This window comes from Crassostrea angulata, chromosome 3 (assembly GCF_025612915.1).
Source record: "Crassostrea angulata isolate pt1a10 chromosome 3, ASM2561291v2, whole genome shotgun sequence".
In the NCBI taxonomy this organism is placed as follows: domain Eukaryota; kingdom Metazoa; phylum Mollusca; class Bivalvia; order Ostreida; family Ostreidae; genus Magallana; species Magallana angulata.
The window spans coordinates 56,463,807-56,482,829 of NC_069113.1; the positions used below are offsets into that span (position 1 = coordinate 56,463,807).

Consider the following 19,023-nt stretch of genomic DNA (forward strand, 5'->3'; position numbering starts at 1 on the left):
TTCCATCGTAATGTAGATCAAACATAAATAATTTCTTCTGCAGACAAATTGCAGAATTCAGCGCGCGTTATCAGGGTCTATTTATTCATATATCACGGAGATGGAGTCCACACTTCCCATTGATAAAACTGTAACGATATGTATCAAGTCTGCTTCTCTAGGAATAAGGGCTCTATCTGATTCCATTATCCATGTAGAATGTCAGAAAAAACCAGCGTTTTCATTATTTATGAACTTTCTAAAGGGCATGAAATAAGCCTAGTGTGCGAGTCTTGCGTTAAAAATGCAGCAGTCGGAAAAATATCTAAGGGTCGACTCCACTTGATGTATATTTCATTGCAATAAGCAACTTTTTCAGTCTATCATGCGTTTTGGTCGATAAATAATGTAAAAAAGAAGGATGTTTCGAATTGTCAAGTTTGTACTCTGTGGCATGAAGAAACCAAACCCAGTCACCTGGAAAGTACCGGTGTCAACTGTAATCGTGTACACTGGTTTTGACTCCTAAGGAATTTAAAGTATGTCGGAAAACGATAAGAGATTAATTAGAACAAATTAACTGGTTTTTATACTGGTCTAAAGTGTACTCAAACACAATATGCCAATGCTAGATGGGGTTGATTTAGAAAGGACTGCCATCCCACGACAGAACACATCACTAATGTCTCACATTATCATGGAAAAGATGCTTTGTGTTTTGGCATACGGAGAAAATGGCTCGTTGGGGAATAGTCAACACTTGATGTCAATAGACGTCGCAGAAAATTTGTAGAACACAGAATTACACTAATATTAATCAGTTCATCAATAATCTCAAGATAGTCGCAAAATGAAATGCGTTATCCCGCAAAAATAAATTTAAAAAAAAAAGGCCCATCAAATAAACCAAAATCAAAAACAAACAAGACAAGACAAAGTCAGTTATAACAATTTTATGTATCAATACAATAAAAATAAGTAGATATAACGAAATAAGTTAAACATACAAGAACAAAAAAGAGTTAAAGTATTGTTCAGTTCACGATGTCGACTAAGAGAATAGGACGATTTATACAACACTGATTATCAATAGCAATGCCGGCTACATCACTGTCATACGATGATTATGCTTCTATTTGGAATAAAATATGATGATACAGAACAATAAGATGATAATGGAAGGTAAATCTCTCGATTTTTGCCGAAGTCGCCAATTCCGACAGCGTGTAACCGTTGTAATTGGCCGGTATAACATATAGCCGGTGGGAGTTCTTTTCATTTCACAACCATTAATCGTTTCTTTCATGTTTGATTATATTTTACCACACAGTGCGACAAATGTGGAAAAATTGAATGTCTTCCCAGACAAGTCAATCGCCTCTGTCGCCATTTTGAATGATCACTCGGCCAAATCACTAGATTTAAGTGTAATAAAACCTCACACACTTTGCATTAATCTACCGGCCAATGATAAAACATTGTCGATAATGGCATAATTCGCCATTAATAACGCTCGATAACGTCAGACGGTCCAGAATGATGACGACTTACTGATTACGCGCCAATATCTGGCTTCCGGTTCATGCTCACGTGACTAGATTGGATAAATTTGCTTCTTCTTTTTTCCTTACTACCCATTTTCCAGTTGTATTAAGCCCGCTATCACAAACATGAAGAAGGTCAAAATGTCTGGACCAACACGAGGTCCTGAATTTTCTACAAATCTTTCTTTCTGCTCGAGTTTACTTACTGCAAAATAAAATGATAAAAAGAATTGAAAAAAAAAACTCAACATAGTTTGTTCATGTAAATCAAATAGTTAATTTTAAGTATTTGGTACAAAAGTAGACCATGATTATGCTCTGACGTTTATTGAAATAGGGTTTAGATATACATGTATACATCAAGATAGAATTTAAAACATCGTTAAGCAAAATTTATGTAAATATGTTTACCTGTCATAAAATAAGCCAACAATGATCGCCTTATAAAGTTATTTTTATGTTACACGTATGAATAGGAGACAGTTCCATGCCAGATTAGTGTATATACATGTACCAATAAAATTTTCACATGACTTTGTGTCAGTTCGTTCTGCTTTTGAAATGATCAAGATTTGGGTTGTCTACAGACCCATCCCATTAAAAAAAAAAATGAAGTTTTGTTACTCGTGTGTTAAAGATATAAAAACTCTTTCGTAAAAAGTAATAATAGAACCACTTCAACTTGAACTTGAACACTTGAACTAGGGCCCACCTTTAAGCGTATTTTGATGAATGAAACAGTCCAGAGAAAACAAAGTCAGTAAGCTACAAGACAGAATAGTGTACGTAACAGCTTCCTATCCAGCATTGTTCTGCAAACAGTGTTACCGGAACTGCCGCATTGTATCTAATGGGGACTTCTGACTGAGAATACGCTCTATACAATAGGGGATTGTGAATGAGACTACACTGTACATACAAATATAGTGTGTACATACCATCATCTCGTCGCCTCTGTGTTTTCTTTGCTGGAAAAAAGATTTAAAACAACTTGTGAATTTGAACACAGGGCAAAGTTATGTAAATATTGACTCCAGGATATCAAACGATTTCTATATGCATTTTATTTCGGGTTTATAAATATATAATCTTATTGAACCAAGGGATGGTAAGATTATATATTTTGCTTAAGACAAGGTGTAGAGATGCCGATATATTTACATACTTTTTCAAAGTATACAAATCTCACTGGGATCAATTGTGTTTAAAATAAAGCAGCCTTTGCAAAAGATCTATCTGCATTACACAAAACAACAGTGACACCTGTCTGTTTCAACACCTCAGTAAGCCCACGCACTCGATATGCCGAAATTACGCCGTCATAAGTTTATCTCACCACCCTTCTATTCTCTCATTGTACCGACACGTCTATCCGTCCGTCATATTTCATTTCAAGTGTTATGCAAGACATTTTTAAGAGAAAATGAATTTATCGTACTCATTTAAAAAGTATTAGATCCATATGAAATTCAATACAAAAACTACATGTAAAACTTGGCCCGATTATATATCATCACAATTCCAAGACGCATGCTTTTTCTAAATTTTTTCAATAGAGGACATATTCTGCGACAATAAGTCCATCACTTTTTAGAGGCATAATTAGTACGTAAAAGTTTCGAATTCTTTCATGGTAAAAAAATCGGAGTATTGATGCTGGAAAAATGAGATAAACGCATGGTTTTTGAAATCGTATTAATTTATCTTGAGAATAAAGTTGATACATGTTCCCCTACCACAATCTCCCGGTCATGCTCTTCCAAGCAATGAATGTGATGATCTACCCCCCCCCCCCCCTCCTTTCCCTATCCCTTTATTTCTGATTTTCTAGGATATCCTATCGCTCCTACAGATGCATCGTTATGCCATTGTCCCATAAAGATTTCTATTTCATTCTATTGCCACTACAAATGCTATGATATGCTTCTGTCCCTGCAAATGTCTGTTTTAATTATTCAATCGCCTCTTCAGTCGTCCAAGTTATTCATACAATTTCCCTAACCGATGTCTAGATTATTCAGTGGACACTTACTGTTGAGGATCATGACCTCGGCACTAATGGTGGGCATGGAGCTGGTGGGGTCGGTGTAGGTGGTGCTCCTACAGATGTAGCGGCCCTGGTCACCCATTTCCGTCCGGCTGATAACAAGGTCACTAAGCAGAGAGAAAGGGTGCTCCTCATGGACCCGTTTGGTTATCAGAATCCTGCCCTTCCAGTGCTGATCCCGATTGGTCACGAGGTTCCCTTCAAAGAACCAATCGATAGCGTCCGGGGGACCACGTGACCCGGTGGAGTTACAGGTCAAGGTCAGTGGATCGTACAGGTTGACGATCTTGTTGTCCTTGACATCCACTATATCAATGGCTGCAAAATAAATCAGCAAAATTAACTGAACATTCTCAATACGGAGTGATGTGTCACAACTGCGGGGTGTATTTTATTACATATAGATGCTTTGAAAATAGACCACTGATCAATTAACCCTTTAACCCCCATTGACGCATTTGGACGCACTTTGGTAATACATGTATTAAAAGTTTAATTACTCGCTTATTTTACATCGTATGCTAAAGAACTAGATATCAAAAGAAAATACAAATCCTCGGGAAAACAGGAGTGATTAAAGAAAAATGATTAATAACTTAAAAAATAAATCATAGTTAAAATTTAAAATCATTTTTAGCTCTTCATTTTGAATGCGCATTGTCGGACAAGGGCGGCTTTTACAGCTCGAAAGCACCGATTTAAATAAAAAAAAATCCCCGTAATTATTAAGTAAACAAGTAATACACCACTTTTTATAATATCCTTGATATTTTTTATACACGTTTCATGTGATTTTTTAGAAGAACAAAATTATAAACAGGGTTCAATAGTAAATTACGTTGTTGTACATATATTTTTTAGTTTTCATCCACGCCGTGAAGGCTAGTATCGATTGCATTACGTATTTATATTTGTATATAAAACTAAAATGGACCAAGCTAGTAACTGCTTCTTATAATCATATATATTTTGTCAACATTTTATAAAATACGAAGTCTTTTGCCGAGATCACAACAAGCTGAATTTATCTCCCTTTTCCGTTACTACGCTACAATGTAAACATTGAACAAGCGCGGGATTTCTGAGTTTGACATGGAGAACAGTTCATCGGATAACGATAGCGATACCTTGTCTGAGGGTTCAGATCTCCAGCTATTTAGTGAACATGAATTTTCATCGGACACAGACAGTGACGATGATACACAGCAGACAGAGTCATCAATGGAGCCTGACAGCCAACAAACAGAAGCAACTGATGATGACTTCTGGTCTGACGATCTCCACCCAGTGGACATAGCACCATTTACTGAACAAGTAGGCCCAGATCATACTTTACAGCCTGACGATGACTTGTTGAAGTATTTTTATCTTATGATAAACGAAGATTTCTTTGAAACCGCGGCTCAGGAGACGAACAGATATGCAGAACAGGAAATGACTCGCAAAGGTTCCCGCGATTCGATTTGGTACCCCACAACTAGCCCAGAAATGAAAGCTTTCTTTGGACTGAATATCATCATGGGAATAAATCAGTTACCTCGCATCGATATGTACTGGTCGGAAAACCCATTTGTTGGTAAGTAAAATATATGATTTGTATTGCATATATTGCAAGAAATTCACTAAAGCTAAGCCGCTTGTACGATATAAAATACACCAAATTATATTGAAAAAAAAATAGAATAACAAAAACCACAAAAACAACCTGCCACACAGAAAGAGTAATTTAAATAATATACCCCCTAAGAATTAATATTTTTGGTTTTCATTCTCCCAGGAAATGAAGGTTTCAAGAAATGCATGACAAGGACAAGGTTTGAAAAATTGCTGCAGTATCTGCACATAAATGACAACCAGGCTCAAGCACCTGCTGGATCGCCGAATTATGACAGGTATCATACATGGTTTTGCTTTGGTTTATACAAAACTAATTTCTTTTTGTGAGGGAACTTGATATATTTTTGTTTGCTATTATTATTTTTTTGTAAAGATTGTAAAGACGCATTTGTAAAAAAAAAAATTAGCAAACAGAAAAGCATGTGCTAAAATATTCACATTGAACAAATACTGGAAACAATTTTTATATGATTCATTTCCTTTGGTAATAAAACTTGGTCCCTCATGTGAGTGATTCTAACCGAAACGTGGATTGCACAGGGAGAAAAGTAAAAAAAAAAAACCCAGATGAAATGTAAACTGGATCATTTCAAAGTTGTTTGAAAGTAATATAAATTGTATTTGATTTTGATTTTCATAGCTTACTTCTATTCACATACCATTTTACTTAGAAAATAACATGAACAACCAGATGTAAATGACATGTCCTAAGTCACAATCAGTGGTTCAGTATTAGTAGAGTCTTGGCATGTCAAGTTTTGGATCATGGTTTAGAGTTTTGACTGAAACCGAAATATCAAAACTAGAATACAAAACTACTAACTCAGTGAACAAGTATATTACATGTATACACGGATGCAGAAATTCTGTTTGCCAGGGAAGGGGTGGGTGGGTTCAAAGATCTATTTTTAGTTACGGTACTTTACTATGTGAACTATATAACTTTGAATTTTTCAAAGGGGGTGTGGGCTTGCAGTTGAAATCCTCCACCACCCCCCTCCCCAAATACATTTTAGAATACATGTTTTATTACATTTCAGACTTCATAAAATCAGACCATTTATCGACATCACAAGAGGAAATTTCCAGAAGTTTTACAAACCAGGGAAGTGTCAGAGTATAGATGAAGGAATGATAAGGTACATGTCATGGCATTTCATCCTTGCTCTTGTTCTATCCGCTTTCTAAACGCAACTTGTTAGCATAATGCTAGTGAGAGCTGCTTGGGTCCTGGCCTTGATTTCCAGTCAAGCCATATATTTTCATTATATTTATATGTTTATTCTTCCTTTCCTACTACATTACTTTATCCAGTATGCATAGATTTGCCTATATTATGATTCAATTCTCATATTCTTACAGGTACAAGGGACACCATTATGCACAGCAGTACACGCCAGGAAAACCAATAAAGCGCGGTCTAAAGGTATTTCAATATTTATAACTTTTGTAATCTTCATATCTTTTTTTCAAAACCTTGGATTCCCTAAGTGATCATTATTTTTTAAAAAATATTTTGAAAGTTTTATTTTTAAAAAACCCCAGTAAGTTTACTGACACTTTTTATGTGAAATTGAAAAAATATTGAAACGTTAAATATCATAAATGTTATGACATGGAAACTTTGTTTTCATGTAGATATGGATGAGATGTGAACAAAGTGGCTACACCAATGATTACAGAGTGTATCTTGGTAAACATGATTCAATGTGTGGCCCATCACTAGGGGAATGAGTCGTCAAACATTTATGCAAGCCACTGAAGTGGAAAGGTCATCATGTGTTCTTCGATAGGTAAATTGTTGTCAGAATATCAGTCTGTTTACATGCAAGTTAAAATGACTTTTTATGAACAAAGGTTATAAGAATTTCAGAGTTTATGCACCATAAATTTGCTGTGACACAGAATAGGTTTTATCAGTTGTGTGTTTTATCTAATTTTTATTTTTGGGGGAGGGGGGGGGGGGGGCTTCTTTTTCTAGAGATGCATGAAACGCTTGAATGCTACTTCATTTATTTGCAGGAAATGTGACACATTTATGTTCTTGTGAAATAGAAAACTTTTGTATACTTCTACTATATCTCTACTAGTATGTCTCTGCTATATTGACAAATATGTAAACCAATGGCAAAAGTTTTGAATTACAATCATGACCCTATTCATACTACTCAATTTTTAGGGGATTATTTACATATGTTTACATTCTATCCTGTCATAGTTGCTCGAGACTGAAATGGGAATGGGTAAAATATTGTCTCTGATTATTAAATTAAGTTTGATGTCTCTTTTTGAAATGACTAAATTTATAAAAGGAACATACAATTACGTGTCTCGTGTATGCAGTCATATTTTTAACGACTTTATAAAAAATCAGAATCAGTCCATCAGTCATATGACTTTTTCTTAATCTTATTTTATTAAAATTTTGAAATTAAGGTGGTATGGGACACTTCCATGTTGTGACGTATTGTTTATCGAAATAAACAATAAAACCAAGTGTAATTATATAAGTAGCTAGTTTCTTTCCCAATATTGTCACCTAAGAGCTTAGTGTAGTGAGTTAGAGGGATTGCTACGAATATGAAAGTCATGAGATCGAATCCGGCTGGGGATTTTACAATTTTTACCTCTCAGATAGAATATTTTTAAAAGCTATTTTTTGGTTGAGTATTGTAAAATTTGAAAATTTTAAACCGTTGAAAGTATGTCAATTATAATTTATTTTAATCCACATTAATATTGACAGATGTCCCATACCACCTTTAGTTCATTTTATTGTTGGTTTTCTTTTCCTTCAGATATTTCACTTCTATTCCTCTTCTCCAAACTCTTGAATCCTACGGTGTATATGGTTGCGGGACTATAATGGCAAACAGGAAAAGGTTTCCCTCACAACTGAAGAACCCACACCTTCCTGAGAGAGGAGATGCTGAACAGATGCAACATAATAACCTTGTTGCCACCGTATGGAATGATGCTAAACCTGTACGTAGTTTTTATGTGGTAAAATAGGTGTTGTATTTGTAAAAGTCTAGGTTCAGTGCCTATCTCTTTTACGTGAAAAAAACAATGGATATTTGTGAGAGTAAACATGTTTTCAAATGATTCAAAAGACAGGGTTATTTAATTTTTCATATAAATTTAATCTCAGGTTCACATTGTATCTACAACATCTGACCCTCTCGGAGATGGCCCAGCTCAAAGAAGGGTTCGGGGTGGTGGTGTTATCATCATTCAGCACCCGCCTGCAGTTGAGCACTACCAACAGCACTACTATGGTGTAGACAGAACACAGCAATACAGATCCAAGTGTCCAGTTGGCCGTCCATCCAAAAAGTTTTGGAAGTATCTGGTCAACTATATTTTTGAAATTTCTCTGATCAACACATTCCTTCTTTGGTTTGAAACCCCAGGAACAAGAAAACCAACAAAACATTTCTCTATGGTTGACTGCAACTTGTCTATCGCAGAGAAACTTATTGGTGATTTCTCTAGCAGAGAGCGGGCACCTTCATGTGGAAGGGGAGTTGCAGGTATAAGTGTTGCTAACATCAACCGGCACACCAGCACAAAGTTGACAAGACCGCGAGGAAGATGCAAACAGTGCAAGAAGAATGGCAGAAGAAGTGACACATTTTTTGGTTGTAGCATTTGTAATGTACATCTGTGTAGAGGAGCTTGTTTTCAGGCCTATCACACTTATCATCACTTGCTTATGGAATAGGTTTATATATCATGTAATGTCTGTTTATAATTGCATGTTTTGTTCAAATAATATGTGTCTACTTTATTTGGTGGCTCCAAGCACTTATCTAATCCACTCAAATGGTTTGCATTTTTTCAAAGGTGATTTTGTCGTGTACCATGTATTTTTAAAACCTAAATCTAAAAAATAATCTAAATATGTTATTGAAAAGAAATAAACTATTCATCACTGTGTGTTGGTAACTGTTGCCATGACAACCATTTTTAATTCATGTACATGTATTTAATATTTCTATTGTATACTAAAGCTGAATTCTTTATTCATTGATTTTCTTGAAAAATTGATAAAGCTTCTTGGTTTCTTTCCATATGAATTTTGTTGTATTCATAATGAAATAATTTTATTGATAAGCTTGTGGTCTTGTTGCTATGGTAACTATTGTTTCTGCGTTTTCAAGGATGTATTATTAGAAAAAAAAATATATCGTCGGTAACATTATAAACCACCATGTAGACTGTTATTGCCTTTTTTGGGTCACTAAAGACACACTTTGAAACTTTATTACAATTGTTTGTTGTTACTTTTTTTTTGATCAGAAAATGCCAAATGTTGCGCAAAGCAACATCAAAAAAGTTGTTTCAAATTGTTTTGATTAGAACTCCAGCTGTTCAATAATACTTTACAATGTATTTTTATGTAGAATATTCTGTATATTACTTTATCGTTCAATATGGTATCAAAATATTCCACTATTCAATGAAAAATTTATGAAAAAATATTATTTTATGATTTAAGCCCAAAACGTTGCCATGGCAACCGCATATTTGACTTTTTTTAATCAAATTTAAAATCTGCAAAAAAATGTGTTTCATTCCATATAAGGTTGTTTGAGTAAAAAAATAACCAGTATTAAGTTAAATTCAATTTGTTATTATATAACTTGATTTTGGTAAATTGTGAAAAGTTCTGGGGGTTAGAGGGTTAAACAGCTCATATAACGCTGTTAACAAATAATGTATTTTCAACCAGGATTATATAATTGCAGACTGCTTTAAATATTTCAATTGCTTTTTTTGCAAGGCATTATCTTAAATTGAAATATAACCGGTGTAATATGTTCGAATCTACGAAATATTGCAGGATATGGGGAATTTGATAGTTGTACTATTGTGTGAAAAAGTTCTTGTTGCAGCGGAGGACAGAGGCAGTTCTGAATAATTCATGAGTACAATGGCGTCAAACGCTCGCTGCTCTTTTTAACACTAAGTGCCGTGATAGAATTTGTCATGGAGTGCAGTTATCTGGGTATCTATCAATTTATTCATAATAAATGAAACTATTCTATTGAATTGTGAAGGAATCGGCGAAATGATGTGTAATCTTTTGGTCAAGTCTCTAATTCCGTAAACATATTGTCTAGACTATAATGGATGGACTGACAGCCACGTACTATAAGTGTTCCTCTGGTTAAGGAAAACAGCGGAGGTTGAAAAAAACTCTAACTTTTGAATCTTTGCATTTCATGTTAGGAATGATTCTGTTGCGGTTTATAACCTGTTAACGTGCTTGCCGCATATCTTTTGAAAACATCAAATACGTAATAAATTTTAAATCGACTCCCTCCAATAAAAGTTAATCGTTTGAAGGATCAAAGAACTGTAAGAGATAGAGTATCGGGGTTAGCCCGATCTTTTCCTGGAGGGATACTTTCGATTTGTAAAACAAGTTTAATGTGTTTGCTAAAAAGAAATTATTTGTCTACTTACACGGTTCCAAAATAAGTGGTGAATCTGTAATAAATGAAAAACAAGATTATTCGAGCTGAAATGTGCTTTGAATTAGCATAATAGATCGCAAGATCGAAGAGAAGGTGTGTATGTCTAATAAAGTGCATTAAAAGGAATTTGCATTAATCTTTTAATAATTTATACTCTCTCTCTCTCTCTCTCTCTCTCTCTCTCTCTCTCTCTCTCTCTCTCTCTCTCTCTCTCTCTCTCTCTCGTAGCATAATTTTAAAAAAAATTGGGTGGGGGGGGGTAACAATTTTTTTTTTTACTTTAAAGCTTGGCGCTCATATTTACTTACCTAACACGTGTAGATTGATGTCAAAACTGAGTGGTGTCTTTGATGTCACCTGACACTCATAAACACCGGAATCGGAGGGCTGCGCATGCTCAATGACCAGATTCCAGGATTGAGAGTTATGGGAATGTCTTTCATGATTTATTCTGATATTCTTCATGGCTGGATCAAATATTTCTGTATCAATGGCGATAGGAAACGGGTTTGGTTTTTTTACCCAAGCCACCTGCCAATCAAATTCAAATATTGTTTAATTCAAAGAAAAAACTCTATATTAGATAACAATCAGCCTTTGTGTAAAAATAAGAAAGACATTTATTTAATAAACCCCAGTGAAAATTCGGTAAAATACGGTAGTCAAAATATTTTCGTTCATTCCAAAGAAGATTAAAACAGACTTAATTTACTATATGCTCATTCGGTACACCTAGGTTTTACTATACGCACGTAAATTTGATATGCAACATAACGGCATTTATATAGATAAAGCACTTTGTTTTTAGCCATAAATCAAAATGTTTTATACATAATTTCTATATGCATCAAAGCATAGTGAATAAAGTCTCTTCTTAAATAACGGTCACCCCTACACAAACAAATAATGATGCAATATTCGAGAAATGATATGTTAAGGTAAACAGTTGCTTTAATTCTAAGGAGATTTGTTAATTTATGTCAGAAAATGTGATTAATAAACACCGTTTTTCAAAGACGACATGAGCTAAAATAGAAATGAACATTTCTATTTTAATTTTTGGAAATATATTTGCTTAATAAGACACCTTGATTAAAAGAGTAAAATCCAATAATTTTTTCACATCTGCTGAATTAAAGCCGTTTTTTTACAATCGCAAGATGTGCAAGCCCCCTTGTCGCTTTAATATAATAGGATGCATTTGTCAGATATCGAATTCCTGTTACTCGACACGGATTTAAAAAGACCTTTGCCCCCGGGGATTGTGCACGAAATATCACTCAGTCATATTTCTGTCCATTATCACCATTAAGATGCAAAGGACAGGAAAATATTGCGATTTCATTGCGTGTTTAGGAATTCATTACCAAATATAATAATACGGAATCTGTTGAACCGTGACCCGTCTGGATTGTATGTCCGCCCTGCCTCGTTACGGCCAGTTAACACTTCCGCCGAGACCCTCGGATGAATCCCAGTATTTTATCTTGCCAATTCATTAAGCAACTGCAATCCTCATTACAGCGAGCGCATTCCCGCTCTATTACAAGCTTGTGCAAGTCGTGCGTTGCACAATGTGTTGAGAATATGACAATTTACGGGAAGGAAGTTTATATTCCTTCAGGAATTACTTAACTTTAAATGCCAGATATGTTATAACATCCGCTCCAGCCTCACGGGGTTCAGATCCTGTACCTAAGGAGTCCGCAATTTTATATCATTTTTTAGATTCTAAAACAAATTTAATACTTATTGCCTATCCCCCTAAACCAGACCCCTTCTCTCGGGGGCTGTGATTTACACCCCTGAGTAGACAATATGTCTAAACCGTGCCTGGTTTTGGTTACAATCAGTTTATTTCACGTATATATGTTGAAATATTAAGGACCCTTAAACTTCTCATCACAGTTTCTCGCAGAAATTTTACACGCCTTCTGAATGAAAATGATTTTTTAGGAGAATTCCGACGGATTTGCCATTACTTTGTTTTTATGAATATTGTAAGTATACTGAGATCTTTGCGCGTTTTTATTGGAGATGTAAAACAAAACTTGTACTCCACGATTCGTATTCAAACAAGGGAATGATTTATATTGGTTGATGTTTAACTTTATGTGGATACAACCTTGAACATATCCATGTTATAAACGTTCTGGGTTATTAAAACGTTAAAAGAAACGGAGTTCTCTGTAATTCTACAGAAATAAAAACTTTTATACACACAGCATTAAATATAACAAAGAAAAACATAATAAAGAAATACCACAAATATTAGGACTGGGTTTTAACCACCTTTATTTTATTTACCGCCACACCCACCTCCTTGGGCCCGATGTTTTCCACTTTACATGCTAGCTCCGCCTTCTGACCCCTGTGAACTGTGACGTTGTAACCTTGACCTGTGTCCAGGAATCGTGGGGTGTCTGTGTACCGGAAAGTTGTCTGACAGACCACTGAAATAAAACAACAACAGGAATTTATTCATACATTCTCTTTATACTGTGCGGCACATTGGTAAACTGGTATGTTCATTTCAATTACATGTATATAGAAAAAGAAACCCACAGTATGCTTTGTTCAACCATTTTCCTCATTGTAAGAAAAAAATAACAAAGCTAGACACAGTATTGTTATAATATTAAGACCTCTTTTAGCAGTATTACTGTCAAATGAAAGAGATCAAATCCAATGCTTATAATAAAGATTATTAAAATCACGACGTTTTGATTTAATTGGATTAACTAGTCCCGGGTTTATTTTCGGATATTTGACCTGTTGTCGACCTTTCGGCCGTGCACGCTATGAATTAACTACACAATTCTAGATTACTGCGTTGTGTAATATCACAATATGCAAAATTCCCCCTCTGTGACGAGGGCGTATAGTCAACATGTTGAAAAATGTCATCATTCCCAATTAAAAGGCCATAAAATGTATTCTGCCTGTGAAGATGAAAACAGTGTCCGCCGATTATTCGTAATGATATGCATGCAAGATATTAAAATAACACAATTTGACAGAAATTTTCAATCATGTATCTCATTGTAAATCAGTGGCACAACTTAACAAGGGACGTTAACATTGAATATTCTTTTCATTCGCTAAATATTTATAGATCTGCTACCAGTCTTAATGTATGCAGAACTTGCCGTATTTTGGGTTCCTTACAATGACATACCTTGTATCGATTTGGAATTAAATTTATTAGCCTCGTACATCAGCTTTCTTTCTGCTTTTGTTTAACAACAAAAGAACAGAGTGTTAATGATTTTTTAATGGAACTGACCATAATTAAGCGCGCGAGAGTCGGTATATTAATATTTCATGAGTTTTTTTTTAATTTATTAAAATAGATGATGAATTGTGCGCATCAAACCATTGGAATGTTTTCATACATTTTTATAAACATTATCAAAAGATAAAACATACTTTAATCAAACCTTCTGGCTAAATGCAAGACAAATACAGGAGTTCCCATCCCAATGTATTTGCAAGAAAAAGTTACATCTAAAGGTCCAACGAAATCTTGTATTTAGAAGAAAGGGTTTTAAGAATACAAAATTTTATTTAAAATTGTGTCTGAATAGTTTATTCTGTCACAAGAGACTCTCTATATAAAAAAAAGTCGTTGATCCATCGAGCATCAAAAATAGCCTTTTCTAAAGAAAATTGTTTGCTTTGGGATTCCCTCTTATCACGCTTATGGAAAATGTAGTTTTATATTCTCTTTACACAAAAGAGAAAATTTGAAAAAAAGACATATAATTCCAAAAATTACTAAACTATCCCTGGCGAATCAGCAGAAAATTCCTTTGCCCAATAAACAGGTATTATCGGATAATAACGGACTTGATGCTTGGGATGAAGAGGGTTTTTTTCTTTTTGTGAGAATAAGCTCAAGTATTATTAAACGATTTGATTTCTGTCACGGACCTAACACCCACGACCGTCTGTATCCCGAAATTGTCTCAACTCAAATATGTCGTCTAGAACATCGAACTTTTTGCTAATAATATTGTATGCGAGGCCGCTAGAACCAGGATATTTAGATAAATCCGGCTCATCAGTCAGCCCAACGGCGGGAGAGCTATCTTATGTGATGAAAAAAAAAGTCCGCGTTGTTATCGTTTTTCTTAATAGTCCTCACAATTTGAACCCGGAGGCCAGGAGGCAAGAAGAATGAAGAATTAAGTGTTTCTGGCGATAGTCACGAATCAGAGAATCAGTTTCTAAATCCCGTCATAATGAAATCAGGAATGACAACGGACGACAAGGTCGCGTTCGATGTGTTGATTCAGTGACTGCAAACAGATGACAAGGTCGCGTTCGATGTGTTGATTCAGTGACTGCAAACAGATGACAAGGTCGCGTTTAATGCGTTGATTCAGAGGTTGCCGAGCACTTGGTTGATCGAACTGACCTCCTGCTGTTCTGCTGTCCACTGTATGGAAACAAGCGGCGGTTCCAAATCTGACCCGTTTGATTGGAAAGAGTTTTGGTCGTCAGAAAAAAAAAATCACAATTATGAAAACTATGGCCCTACTTAGTGTAACTGGTGCCCGTAAATTTAATAGTGTCACTTAATTATGTTATTGTTTTACAGATTAATAAACTCATTAACGTCATTTGGATGAAATTCAAATTATGTATGGTGAAAATTAAAGTATATTTTAAAAGTACGCGAACCCCAAAAATAAAACCAGAGCCAGCTGAGTGGCATTCCAGAACCCGGGTGAATGCTTTAGGGGGTGATACAGAAGTCGACTGTCAAAGAATTCTGCAAGAAGGGAGGAAAATGGAATACACATGTCTTCGTTTGTATAAACAGATAATTACACCGAGAAATCCACCTCTATCATAAAAATCAAACCACTGCACGTGTTTTTAGAGGGCAAACGGACGACGACAAACAATGGTTCAAATACCTCTAATCACGGCGGAGAGTAGGAAAGATCTATCAATACCTGGCACCGAATACAAAAGACCCGGTCAATCATTATACACGTACAGGAGGGACGAGTCATAGAGAGGACCCGGCAATTCAGGATCCGAACACGTAGTTTTTACTTTGACCCTCCCACTCCCTACTTTCCCTGTTCGGCGTTTTTTGGCTTCTATCTGAACGTATATTTCATCACTCAGAGCTTAATCTGTTTACGCCGCTTTGCAAAAAAAGAAAACAAAATCTTGGGTCTGCTCAAAACACACTGGGGGGTCAAATGATCCATTTCCAGGAGAACCAGAAAGATTCCTCAGATGGAAAATCGTCGCTTTCCCTCGATGAGCGCTCGGCAGCGACGGTATCGGATAATCAGCATTGCTCATCGGCCTCTCTTAACTGACAATATTTGACAGAGTTGGGTAATTTGAAAACGAGCCTTTTTTTATTTCATTCTCTTTGATGATTTTACAAGCTTACAGATAACGCCGGAATTACTGACACTTTGTTAAATTTGATCAGTGGAACATTCACTGGCACGGTTTATTGTGCATTACCAATTTTTTGTGCACATGTTTTCCCTTCCGTTCGAGTTTTTTTTCAATTCAAACATAAATGTTTACATAACCAAGTGATTCGTGTGCGAATGCTCTCTTGATTGTGAAAAAAACATGTCAAATAAAAGAGCGATTGTTTAATTAAATCATACAAGCACCTTACCTCCTAAATTTAACACGAAAATCAATGAATAGATATATTTCCATGCTTCCAGTGAGCATATCATCTTAAGAAATGTAGTTTCTGTCGAATTCACAATGTTAAAATCCCCCGGAATAATACCACCATTCCAGAGTCCTCGCCAAAAACACAAGTCATGTCCGCGGCGCAAATAGGTCAACTACTGCTATGTCGTTCTTCGAGCGATCCACCCGCTGAAAAAAGGGAAAACAAAATGGTAAAACAAACCGAGATAACATCAAAAACGGCTAAATGTATTTTTATAATTCTTTGAGGACGAGAGTAAACAGAGAATTGGGCTATATGAGAAGACATGTTAATCTCCTTAAGGGCTATTCTGTTTACCCAGAAACAAGTGCTGGGACGGGGCCGGATCGTAAATCATACCCCCACAAGTTATAGAGACCCACTTAGGATCCTGTGGGGCGACAGTTACGTGATCAGAGATCGAACGCAGTGATTAGGAATCTATAGCCCGGTCTCGTGTTAACACTTTTTATCCCTTCAAAAAGAACACATAACGTTTGATTTCAATGATAGTAGGATACCCTTTGCTCTGCAAAGAAAACATACACAAGTGGTTCTCCGTTAGCATTGCGCGTTAATTAAATATTTTACGATAGTCCGAAATGATTCTTATTCATTGAATACCCATAGACAGTTTGACACCAAACTAATCCACACGCGTGGTCAGAATAAAAAGATCCGAACAACTGATAAAAAAGTAGAGGTCTTAAGACATATTCACTAAACAAATATCCAAGAGGCTTACCGGTCCCCAGGAACCGGACAGTCCGGAACTACGGCGCTCCGTCAAATGCCCGGATCTAACTCGGTGACACTCGGTCAGAAATAAGTTCCGATCCCGTGCGAATAAAAAAATAGTTTGTACCCAAAGCTAGGTCCTGTTAGCGTGTTGATTCACAAGATACAATTTAAACAGTGCGGGAAGGTTTTAATGATTTCTTTATGACTGGTACAGGGGGCGTTCTCATCGGCTGTCAATCTAACATAGTATATTCACATCACATCGATTGCCCGTGGACTGCGCTGACTAGATCTGTAACACCCCGCTAATATACCAAAAACGATAATACACATTTCTTACTCCAGATGTTTAAATTCAATTGAAATGAAAACGAGAAACATTTAATCTTTTCGCAATCTTTCTTTTCTTTTCTCTTCAATGTCAGCTGCCAGTTATTTGTGTAAGCGCGCATTCAAATGAATAGTTATTAATAGGATTAGAGCATTTTATGCAAACTGTCTGTTTCGGGTTCCCTTCTTATGTCTGAATGGGGTTGTGTTTTTTCACAACAAATCTTGATTAACAAAAGCTTTACATTGGAGCGGGCAGTAATTACATTGGCATTACTTACAAAAGGTTCGAGCTCATATGTTCATCTAAATATATATACATGTTTGTGAAATATGCAACTAATTGTATGAGGAATTCAAAACCAAACCCATGAGAAAAGGTTTTCTTTTATTTATCTTGTTTAAAAGTGACAGATAATTTAGGTATTTAAAATACAAAGGATGGCGATATTGGTCATCCTATCACCTTTAAGACGATTAGAATAAATGTGGGAAAAAGAGATAGTTTTGTTGTTGGTAGTAAATCTTATGATTGTTCAGATCCCCACACTGTCTGTGTAATAGTCTTTGGGCTCTCCAGACTTACTGCACGGGACTGAATAACACCCCCCCCCCCAACCCCCGTTAACTTTCCGTACCCACGTTGTTGTATTGACCTACTTGTGTTTCTTTTCTTTAAATAAACTTTTTTCTGTTTACTTTTCTCGTAATCCTGTCGCTAAATTTATATTATCTCACGTCTAAAAGTTAAAAAGTATCGGCTTCATAACAACCTTCCCCCGACACCCTTTGACACGCGGACATTTTTAACCACAGAAATAGCGACAGCCCAATTGTTCAAACCGAGTTCTTAAGTTCATATACATTGAACGTCGCCTAATATACTTTCCTCCAAGATTTATTGACTGGCCTGTAATGTTTAATCTTAAGACATAAGCTATGTATAAAAGTCAACAAGAAGTTTGAGGTACGCTCTATGAGAGCGGAGATTTTATTTTATTTTGATCGAGAGAAGACGCTCCCCCAACCTCAATGCTATGGAATGCAATTTGCAAACAGTGACCTTTCATATTTTGTAGTTTGTTTCATTTAACTTACTTATGTCAGATTTGTTAATTAACGAATCATAATGCCCTGTACATGTATTTATTGATCTATATCAAGGGATTAGGATGGATGTAATGTTGCATGTAAATTAAATGTGCCGTATCTTTGTCTAAAGTATTTTTACTCTCAAATAAAAACATAAACTGAAGTTCTGCATGTATCTCAAAATTTTGTGAAGCTTTGAAGTACATTTAATACATATGAAGAAAAATTTAAGATATCTATGAAGTTTGATAATGATATTATGTAAAATATTCAGAAGTAAAAGTCGTCGACGAGAATGAGAAAAAAACCCCGTGTGTGTGTGTTCGTGTGTGAGTGGGTGGTGGGGGTGGGGTTGACTTCATTGATAGTTCTTCAAAAGAGAGCATATAGTTAAGCTACAAGCTCTCTCTCTCTCTCTCTCTCTCTCTCTCTCTCTCTCTCTCTCTCTGTTACTTCTACAGAGAGCTCTTAGTCCTCCAGTTATTA

At 35.6% G+C, this 19,023-nt stretch overlaps 3 protein-coding genes across 3 annotated transcripts; 2 read left to right on the forward strand and 1 right to left on the reverse strand.

Annotated features, from left to right (window-relative positions):
* Window positions 1-916: 916 nt before the first annotated feature.
* LOC128177753 (cell adhesion molecule DSCAM-like) lies at window positions 917-17,364 on the reverse strand. The gene is made up of 8 exons (XM_052844595.1): window positions 17,120-17,364; window positions 16,330-16,541; window positions 12,990-13,123; window positions 10,979-11,201; window positions 10,660-10,683; window positions 3,556-3,888; window positions 2,462-2,491; window positions 917-1,728 (listed from the first exon to the last, which is right to left on the reverse strand). Exons 2-8 carry the CDS (start codon window positions 16,391-16,393, stop codon window positions 1,610-1,612), a joined length of 927 nt encoding a protein of 308 aa, XP_052700555.1. The 5' UTR covers window positions 16,394-16,541; window positions 17,120-17,364; the 3' UTR covers window positions 917-1,609.
* Window positions 4,074-5,755, forward strand: LOC128177755 (piggyBac transposable element-derived protein 4-like). Its single transcript, XM_052844597.1, has 2 exons — window positions 4,074-5,146; window positions 5,348-5,755. The coding sequence occupies exons 1-2, from the start codon at window positions 4,663-4,665 to the stop codon at window positions 5,512-5,514; spliced, it is 651 nt and encodes a 216-aa protein (XP_052700557.1). The 5' UTR covers window positions 4,074-4,662; the 3' UTR covers window positions 5,515-5,755.
* LOC128177754 (piggyBac transposable element-derived protein 4-like) lies at window positions 7,874-9,874 on the forward strand. Its single transcript, XM_052844596.1, has 2 exons — window positions 7,874-8,172; window positions 8,339-9,874. The coding sequence occupies exons 1-2, from the start codon at window positions 8,053-8,055 to the stop codon at window positions 8,909-8,911; spliced, it is 693 nt and encodes a 230-aa protein (XP_052700556.1). The 5' UTR covers window positions 7,874-8,052; the 3' UTR covers window positions 8,912-9,874.
* Window positions 17,365-19,023: the final 1,659 nt, after the last annotated feature.

Bases quoted from the DNA above. Each gene is read 5' to 3' on its own strand.
- LOC128177753 (XM_052844595.1), bottom strand. From the start codon at position 16,393: ATGATATGCTCACTGGAAGCATGGAAATATATCTATTCATTGATTTTC. The intron at 3,889-10,659 runs GTAAGTAGACAA...TTTATTTTGCAG, and splicing joins ACCACTTATTTTGGAACCGT to CCATTGATATAGTGGATGTC. The intron at 2,492-3,555 runs GTAAGTGTCCAC...TCTTTTTTCCAG, and splicing joins CGAGGTCATGATCCTCAACA to CAAAGAAAACACAGAGGCGA.
- LOC128177754 (XM_052844596.1), top strand. From the start codon at position 8,053: ATGGCAAACAGGAAAAGGTTTCCCTCACAACTGAAGAACCCACACCTT. The intron at 8,173-8,338 runs GTACGTAGTTTT...ATTTAATCTCAG, and splicing joins TATGGAATGATGCTAAACCT to GTTCACATTGTATCTACAAC.
- LOC128177755 (XM_052844597.1), top strand. From the start codon at position 4,663: ATGGAGAACAGTTCATCGGATAACGATAGCGATACCTTGTCTGAGGGT. The intron at 5,147-5,347 runs GTAAGTAAAATA...TCATTCTCCCAG, and splicing joins GTCGGAAAACCCATTTGTTG to GAAATGAAGGTTTCAAGAAA.